At 35.6% G+C, this 9417-nt stretch overlaps 1 protein-coding gene across 1 annotated transcript; it reads right to left on the minus strand.

The window, feature by feature from the left end:
- Positions 1-494: 494 nt before the first annotated feature.
- LOC104224753 (GATA transcription factor 26-like) lies at positions 495-7384 on the minus strand. Its single transcript, XM_009776451.2, has 8 exons — positions 6969-7384; positions 4722-5090; positions 3798-4215; positions 3438-3510; positions 2941-3044; positions 2487-2673; positions 2259-2379; positions 495-1106 (listed from the first exon to the last, which is right to left on the minus strand). The coding sequence occupies exons 1-8, from the start codon at positions 7006-7008 to the stop codon at positions 817-819; spliced, it is 1602 nt and encodes a 533-aa protein (XP_009774753.1). The 5' UTR covers positions 7009-7384; the 3' UTR covers positions 495-816.
- Between the last annotated feature and the right edge of the window lie 2033 nt (positions 7385-9417).

Here is a 9417-nt window from a genome sequence, read left to right on the forward strand (position 1 = left end):
TCCACTTGGAACTATGCGTATACTCTAACCCTTCCTAGACTCCACTTGAGACTACTGGGTTATTGTCGTTGTTGCCTTCTATGCATTACGCCAGGATAACCAAAAAGTGGGAGTAACTCTTCCTGTATGGGATGGAAATTAGGTGGGTACTGATTAGGTATTACATAAATTTTAAGCAACTTCAAGATAAACTAAAAAAATGCTTAAAAATCAATCAATAAGCACTTAAAATAAGCCAATCCAAACACCCTCAAGATCTGGCTGTAGCCTAATCTCAGTTAGAGGAATCTTATTGGTGCCGACTGCCGAAATACAAAATTTCCATCTAATACCATTATGCTATAGGAAAATTTGTGGGGTCGTTCTCTCTAGGTAACCCTATTATTCAGCCTTCAAGCCATTGAATCAGACATCAGAATTTGAAATGTTTGGAAGGAGACTTGTGACATTTGATGATCCTACAGAAAAAAGCTCATTCACCAAGAAAACCAACAGACAGAAGGGGGTCTCTATTGAGGTTAAAACTTTAGTGCATACATAATATCTAGACATCACCACCTCTGCATTTTCAGCTATATTGTACAGTGCATGCCAACCTATACAAAAGTTTAAAAAAAACAAACATATCCATCCGCCAAATCCAAAATTTCGTTTTATATAAGGTAAGGTTACCGGCAAAAAGGTAAAAGGCAACCATCCAAACCCCTTCGTGAGACATTTATATATTTGACAAGGAACATGCAGAGATAGTCATGTGGTTTGGCCCAAGAACCTTTTAAATACCCTACAGACAAAAAGCTAAGTGTGATAGTGTTACTATGGCCGGAGGAGTTGTGGGTATACGGAGCTACTACTAGTGCTTGCTTGAGCTGCAAAATTTGCTGTTGGTAGGAGGAGTTCTGCCTGAGGGAAGGAGCTGTTAGATGGCACATCCAGCAGCAAGTCCTGATCAGAACTTTCATTTGCAAAACGGAAGGAATTCTCTGAAGGCAATGCAAATAGGCTTCTTGGACTGAAGCAAGAGCTATCATTCTCTATTATTTCCTTCTGTTCATAACTGCTTTTCAGCATCACCCTCTTGGGGCTCTTCATTGTTGTGTTTACCCCTGAAGCAAAATCCAACTTATAAGTTCATTTCCATCTGAATTAAAGCAACTCAAAGTGCACACTATGCAAAATTGGAGCTACAGTAGTTTTAGTTTCTTGAAAACAATCAATCAACCATACACTTTGTTTCATATTTTCTTTAGGCGAGGGTCTAACCGGAAACAGCCTCTTTGCCCTCCCAGGGTAGGGCCTGCGGACACTACCCTCCCCATATGGGAATTTACTGGGTTTGTTGTTGTTTTTGTTGTAATCAATCAACTATACATCAATCCCAAATTAGTAGTGGTTGGCGGGAATTGGTATAAAAAGAACATTCCATAACAAAAATTGCTCATAGTTTAGCTTCAGAAATGTCTAAGAAGAAGATATCAGATAGAACAAATGCTTGATATAAATGATGTACCATAAAAAGACTCTACCCGATCCATTATCATTACCATTTTTTGTATTTTTCCCTTTATGGTGGCACGAAGGACTGACGATGGAATAAGGTGGCCCGCAAACACTGATTTTCCTGGTGAACATTGTGTAATGCTTACCTAATCATAGAGAGTTATGACTATCACAAATAGTTGCCCTCTACAAATAGAAGGTATGTGCCAGGATGGAGAGCCCAATATAATTGCAAAAAAAGAAGAGAAATGGGAAGAAATAGAACGAGATTCTGAAATGGACTAATTCTTTCACCGCTCCCTTATATTGGATTTTATTTTCAATTAGTGTATTTCCTCCTAATAGTCACAATGCACGAACCAGGCTTCTTGAGTATATTTGGAAGATAATAGGCATGGTACATGATTGAACATCTTCTGTTCTTAACAGTTAAATGACAAAAGACGTTTGTGTAGAATAAAATAGTTGGAGAATTCAGTCACCTCAGCGCATCAAAGCCAGACACCAAGGGATACCAAGATACCTACCACGCTCAAGATTTTCTGATCCTCCTTCCGCAGCTTCTACGACTTCTACATGTTACCACGTGACGCCCTATTCTAACTTTTTCATGAAGATAAAGACCCGAGAAGTAAATGTTTACTACTCTATCAGGAACAGAAAAACTCGTATTTTAAAGTAAAATTTGTTATAAACAGAAACAAGTCTACTACACCAGGATTGGTCTTAAAGGAAATAAAAAGAGAGATGCAAAGAACCTGAATATTTTGGATGTTGCCCAATGCGTGGTCTCTTCATGTTCCCTGAATGACCTGTGCCAATAACACTGGGACCTCCTGCAACTTCAGAACTACTGCTACCTTTTTTACATTTCATGTCCTAACAAAAAAGCAGATTAGCTTTAAACTTCTGTTTAGCAAATGTAACATATAAGGAGTGGATTACTTACTGAATTTTCATATCACAAATCATAAGCAAGACCGTACCTTAAGAAGATTAAATTGTTCCACCCACTTTGACTTCATTAAATAGCACAAAGTAAACCTCTTCAAGGTTCTACAATCTTCTACTGTTACCCCGGATAACGAGTTATCCAAAACGCCTTCTGCAAGAAGTTTCTGGAAGGAAGACAAATTCTCCTCAAAGTGAGAACTCTCAAACATGCTCCTGAGACTGCAGAGAGAATTAAAAATGGGAATAAGGTCAGAGCTGGACAATGCATTCATTCTATCAACCATCAGTAGGTTATGGTTCAAGTTCAACATAGGCATCAATTATTTTTCTAAAGCCCAACTAGCACAATTGAGAGAGTGAATTAAAAACGTAAGCTCCGGTACTAAGCCTCTCACTCACAAGATAAGTTCATTCCTCAACTTTTCTGAATTTTTTTTTAAGTCAAATGTTCTCGTAAGATCCTAAATAGAAAGAGATTGTACAAACCTCTCGGGAGGTGAAAATGAATCAACAGGAGGTAAGTACTTTAGTAGTTGCTGTTGTTCATCACTTGACAGATGCGTTATGAATTCTTCATAATTAAGTACATCCTGCATCAAGCATTGTCCAAAATCACATTTATTTGTGTATTGCTTATCTGGGAAGGAGTAAACTGCAGAACCATGCTTAGATTCTTAAAGTAACAATTAACAACTAAACACATGGTAAAAAAAACAAGCTCAAAAATGGTTACTTACCATTATAGAGGAAGCATTTCCATGCAAAATACCATGATATAAGCAGTTTAAAGTCAAAGGTTATGCATATTGATAATCAAAAGCAGAAGATAAATATAAATCTACAAAAAGAATCCCCAACTCCGGAGCCAGAGATGTAGAAAAATAGTGTGGAATAGAAAATGTTCCATCTGTATAAACAAGTGGACGCTGTAGGAAGCATGCTATGGTTGTTATTTGTATAAAATCTAAGAGATAGCAGGATACCTTAAGGTCTATGTGGCATAGTGGCGAATTATGATGTCCAAGAATCTGCAGTTTTTCAAGCTGATCCTTGCTCCTGCAGTTCAAGATGAAATCAGAAAGATGGAAACTAGACACCGTCACAAAGAAAATAGTATCGAAGCTCTGACTATTCAATTATGGAACTGAAACCACCGAGCATTCTATAATTGAGAAGCTGCACGGAAAACGTGGACCATATCATGTTAATATAAGTTTCTGATCCACATATCAGTCTATTTGTGTAGCCATACCCCGTCAACCAATAGCAGAACAGTTATGCATTTTAACATTTTATATCCTTTCTTGTGGCTATATGCTATCCAGCTACAATGAGGAAAGCACCTTTTAATCTGGTCTTGACCAGTAAGCTTCTTAGCTCTCTCAGTTACCAGGTTTGATGAATTGACACCCTTATTTATATGTACAGGTGGAGTAGTCAATTGTGAATAAGCCTCATTCGAAGAGTGGTGTTTGTTGTCAACCGATAGAGAGCTGGCTTCTGATTCTTCTTCTCGACCTAGAGAACTTGGATGCCGAATTAGCACACTTCCGTGTCCTATCTCAACAGAGACCATAGGCTTGTCACTTTCAAGAAGCAAATCCTCTTCAGAAGATCCAGACCAGTATGAACACTGTTGTTCATGTAAGATGGTATACAGGTCTTTGGTAAGCTTTTCAACTGAAGATTGCTTTGGACGACCAACACAAGTCCTCTTCTTTGAAGGCACCATCCCTTCCCATATATTTGATTGGGTAGGACCTGAAAGCACCATAAAGGGGTCATGCAACTATTAGTCACCCCATGAGTGAGGATTCAGTAAAAGGTTTATTAAAACAAAAGTGCAGGAAGGATGGTTCGCAAAAGATATCAGATACAAAGTTAGAACACAAGAAACTCTAGAGCTCAGGAGTTTAATTGAAAGAAAAAAATACAGCTTTACCACTGGAGAAGGTGCAGTAGAATATACTGGTATAACTGATCATAGATGTAGAACAAAAGGAGCAGGCAAAACCAAACGATGACCACCTGTATAATTTCTCTGCTAGCTATCAAAAGTTTTATTCATGTGTAGATCTATATCTTGAGATAGAAGTCATCAACTTCTATCACACAGAATGGCTTTCAAAATAACAGAAAAGAGACCTTTTGGGAGGAGGAGAAGAGATTTGGCAGTTTTTTTTTTATAGGTAAAAAGAGTTGGCAGTTTATGTGAGAGAGAATGCAGCCTAAAGTTTATGCAAGGCCTGCATAGGTAAAGAATCTACCTGTCAAATCACTTGCTTCAGCACTACCAAATTGTGCACAGCTTTCAGAGTTTGACACAGCAGAGCCAGAACTTGACCTGTTGCTTGTATCCTCATCTAAAGCCTTACGGTGGAAGCCCTGATTATAATCAGAAAGAATTCCAATTTCAGGATTATCATGATTTTTCTTTCGTTTCAGCACCTTCACCTCCTTGTTCTTCACAGGCGAGTTTTTGAACCTTGAGACCCTGTAATCTTCAAAGTCATCTGGTTCAGCCCTTGCATGCAGAGGAGTATAATTTGCAAGTGTCCCCTTTGTTCTCCACCGAGATCCACATGCATTGCAAAGAATTGGCTTTTCTGGTGGTCCATTACGCCAAAGAGGGGTGCCTGCACCATGAATTCACCATTTTAAGACTGTATTCCAAGTATATAATGAGGGAAGACCAAGAGGCATCTAAGAAGTCTGACAATCCGGAATTGAATGTTATTATAGAAACATCTTGCTCATCCCACGACAAAATATTACTGTAACTCTGTAATCAGAATTTCAACAAGCATTTTCATGGCAGAGAAAATGAAGGGACCATTTGTCTGAGTGGTGCAAAAATGAAAAGGGCAAGTAATGGTATATCCACTGCAGAATGCTCCCGCATGCCTAAGCATGGCGAGAAAGATTAAGGATGTAAAGGATCAACATTCAAGTTAGGACTATATTTGAAAGAGCAAACATCTCCTCCAAATGCACTTAACTTGATTAAGAAACTAAACATTTCCTATATAACTAGGAGACTGATTCCTGTGAAGAGGACCTCATGGAGCAAGAAACTGTGATGAATTAGAGTGCAAATTAAGAATCTAAGAAATAACTAAGAACACAACAAATTTGTTCCCTGAATTGCACGAGCAAGAAACACATGAGGACCTGAATAAAGAGACAGACGAGATAACTCGTTAATCAGCATCAGGAGGGAACTTAGGGAGCTGTCGGGGAAACCTAAAATGAAGCTTTCTATTGAAAAACTAAGCCAGAATCAGAACAGCACAATGAGAAGCTAAACTAGACAATTAGCAATTAAGCAGTGGCATATGACAATGACAAACATCTAAAACTATTTACTTGGAGACATTACATTCCCTCGAACAATGTGCTTCCTATACAACCTAGCCCAGTTTCAAACTATTATCCAAACCAGTTTATCACCATTTTTGCAGCAAAATGTGTTACACCAGTTGATGACAGGAATGAATGCAAATGTCAGCTATTATTATTATTTTCTGTAACATCAACATCTGAGAGAGATACCAATGTACCATGTCTTTTCTAGACACCTTGAACTGTTACAGCATGAATGCGAGTAACATATTCAGCAAAAGACAAATAAGGTCAAGAAGATATTATCAAATGCCTGGAGGATCTTGCTGCTTTTGACTGTCACTGACTAGGAGGTTTTAAACGAATGGATAACGAGTACAAGTGAAGCACAAGAGTCTAAGACCATATTAAGTTGAAAACAACGAACTTGCTTCGTGGAGATAACGAAAAATTCGGAGAGAAAACCTCAACCCTCTGCTACGCGAGGCATTCATTAAGAACATGCTACTAAAACAGCACAAACATCAGGTACATATATTTAGAAATAGACAAGTCAACATTTTCTAGTCATTGTTGTGTTGCTTTCATTCCCTAGAGAACCATATCAATGCCATTTTCAGCAAGAACTCAGTCTACCCAAAAAATGCATTTCTCCCAATAAAGTTTATTTTTAAATGAAGCAAATGGAGGCTAAGAATACAGAACTCAACACAATCAAAACATCTCCCAATTGTATTGGAAAAACAATGGAATTAAATTGAGCTATAAATTTCCCACTTAGTGAAAAGACTCTATTGACAAGATTGGAAACCAAAAGAAATCCCAGTTTCAGAAATAAATCCCAACTCAAACCCATATTGAAATCCAGAATTTATTTGCAGCCTATCTTGGAAACAACGCAATAAAGAAAACTCAAAACCAAATTTTATAAGATGAATAACAGCACATATTACTTATCATTGTCCAGCTAAATTTTTTCCCCTTTTGAGGAAACCACCATATGGATATCCAGTTTCATAATTGAACAACTAATCTAAGCAAATAATATCATATAGACTAACTAAGAACAATTCTATACTTGTAACAGCCAAAAAAGACTCCATTTTTACCAAAAATTGAAGAACTTTATAGTTTTAAAAAAAATTAAATACATTCAAGAATCATTAACTCACTTGTAACACCACAGTGATAGCAAGGTCCTTGCTTTCCCATCTGTCCAATAATTATTTTTTCTTCCTTAATTAATTTTTACAATAACTGAAAATGTAAAAAATAAGAAAAGTTCTTTTCTTGCTTAAGAAATTGGTAAAAAAAAAATATACAAATTTTTTTATAATTGTATATCTATAAGTTTTGATTATAGCAAATACATATATGGTTACTGGTACAAAAGTTCTTTTTCTGCAATAAACACAGAAAATTATGCAGAAAAAAAAAAAAACCAAAAAACCCAACAAGACTCAAAGAAGTCTGTAATTTTAAGTCCCAGAAAAAACCCACTGAAAACAGCAAAGGATTATGAACAAGTAATGAAAGGATTTGAGATGGGGTTTCTTGTTTTTCAGCTAAGAATATGTACAATAGAGTGGAGAAAAGAAAAGTCCATTAAAGAGGAATCTAATAAATGGTTGTGAAAAGGAAGGTGAAATGGGGAAGGGGTAAAAAGGAAGAGAGGGTGGGTTGTTTTTATAATGTATGTATGACTTCTTGTTGTTGTAAATTTGTATTTGAAGTAAATGTTTCATCTTTCCTTGTAAATGTTTTTTGAAATTTAATTTTTTTAAATAGATTTTTATTTTTATTTTTCATCCGATGTCTGGTACCTACATGGAATCTGAATATATCCGGATTCGCACCGCATAAAGTCCATTTAAAGAGGACCTAACATGATCTTTTCATACCCCGTGCTCGAACCTGAGACTCCTGATTAGGTTTTTAAATACAGTACATCTCTATAACAACATCCTTATATAATAGTCATTCACTATAAAAGTCGAGTTATTCTCGGAATCGAATATTATATTATGTTATAATATATGTCCTCTATAACAACACTTTAATATAACAGTCAAAAATTTTCGGAACAAGCGAGGCTATTATTGAGAGGTTTGATCGAAGATCTAACTTGTTATGTTGCAATCCCTTTTTTGTTTAAAATTTTATACTTTATTAATTATTATTTTTTCTAAAAATGGATTTTGTGAGTTTGAAGAATATTACTTATTGCTAAGTAATGTCCTTGTTGACTATAGATTTTTATGATAACTCCCTAACATGTGCAATTTTTCCTACCCCACTTATTGCTCACTTCTTGAAAAAATATTGTAAATTATTATAGAAAAAAGATCAAATTTAGATTGAATTTAATTTTTCTTGTGACTTTAAAAATGACACAATATCACAAATTAAATGAAATTGAAAGGGAAGGGCAACCAATTGCTCACTTCTTGAGGAGAAAATAAATCGAACTCGATCACTTGTTGTTCTTACTTTTTAATTTTCTGTTGAGGTTTATTCTAAAAAAATATTTAAATTGGATCAGTGATCGTTTTCTACGTTTCATCGTATTCTTTTAGACAAAAATCAAGTTTAGGTAGCATTTAATTTTGTTGTGGCTTTATAAATTACTAACATAATAATCATAAATTAAATTGGAATGGAAAAGCAAGGGCAAGAAAACAACAAAAGAGGAGAAAGAAACAAAGAGAGTTTGTTTCAACCTTTTCATAACCTTCTTTTTTCTCTCTTTCCTGCCTAATATATTTAAATTTATATTGTTTTTTTTCCAGTTATAGGATAAGTGAAATATTTGTATTTTAATACAATATAATATAGTAGGTATTCTTCTTTGAAGGAGCTTGATTTGGTGCGATGTGTGTCACACTCATTGGACATTAGAGATCCATTTCTGACCGTAGATCTATTCCAAGATTTTACATTGAGGGTCCCACTATGACATGGTATGCACTGACTAGGGTTCTCATTTTTAATTTTTTAACTCAGCTTTCTTCCCCCAAAATGGCTGTCACTATTTCTGATTCCTTAAATAAAGTTACAGCACAAAGAAGAAAAATATTTACTCATTTGGTGTTTAACTAAATCATGTTTATAGTTATTAAGTAATAAAACGAGGTAACAATGTATACCAATTTTTACTTTTTATTCGATGATAAAAGTTTGTATATAAAACATATTGTGCATATATATGTTTAATTGTGTTCACTTGGTGCAAATAAAGTTTTTCCGCATTAAAATTGTATGGAATGAAGAGAATTACGGAGAAATCATCAGAGTTTTTTTAAAAACTTTTATTATATTGGAAGATTAGCAAAGAAAAAAGGAAAAAGAAGGGCAAAGGGCAGCACGGTGCATTAAACTCCTGTTGTGCGCGGAGTTTGGGAAAGTGTCGGACCATAAGGGTCTATTGTACGCAACTTTACCCTATATTTTTGCAAGAGACTGTTTCCACGGCTTGAACCCACAAACTCCTCTAATCACATGGCAACAACTTTACTACTCACGCGAAGATCCCCTTCAAGAAAGGAAGACAGTGAAAATTGTACTTGCGTTTATTTAATCAGAAATTTTCGCTAATAGCACTAGACTAGCTATAGTCTCAAT

The sequence above is a fragment of the Nicotiana sylvestris genome, chromosome 8, assembly GCF_000393655.2.
Source record: "Nicotiana sylvestris chromosome 8, ASM39365v2, whole genome shotgun sequence".
NCBI classification, from domain to species: domain Eukaryota; kingdom Viridiplantae; phylum Streptophyta; class Magnoliopsida; order Solanales; family Solanaceae; genus Nicotiana; species Nicotiana sylvestris.

Bases quoted from the DNA above. Each gene is read 5' to 3' on its own strand.
- LOC104224753 (XM_009776451.2), bottom strand. From the start codon at position 7,008: ATGGGAAAGCAAGGACCTTGCTATCACTGTGGTGTTACAA. The intron at 5,091-6,968 runs GTGAGTTAATGA...TTCATGGTGCAG, and splicing joins CTATCACTGTGGTGTTACAA to GCACCCCTCTTTGGCGTAAT. The intron at 2,674-2,940 runs GTTTGTACAATC...TTCTCTCTGCAG, and splicing joins TCATTTTCACCTCCCGAGAG to TCTCAGGAGCATGTTTGAGA.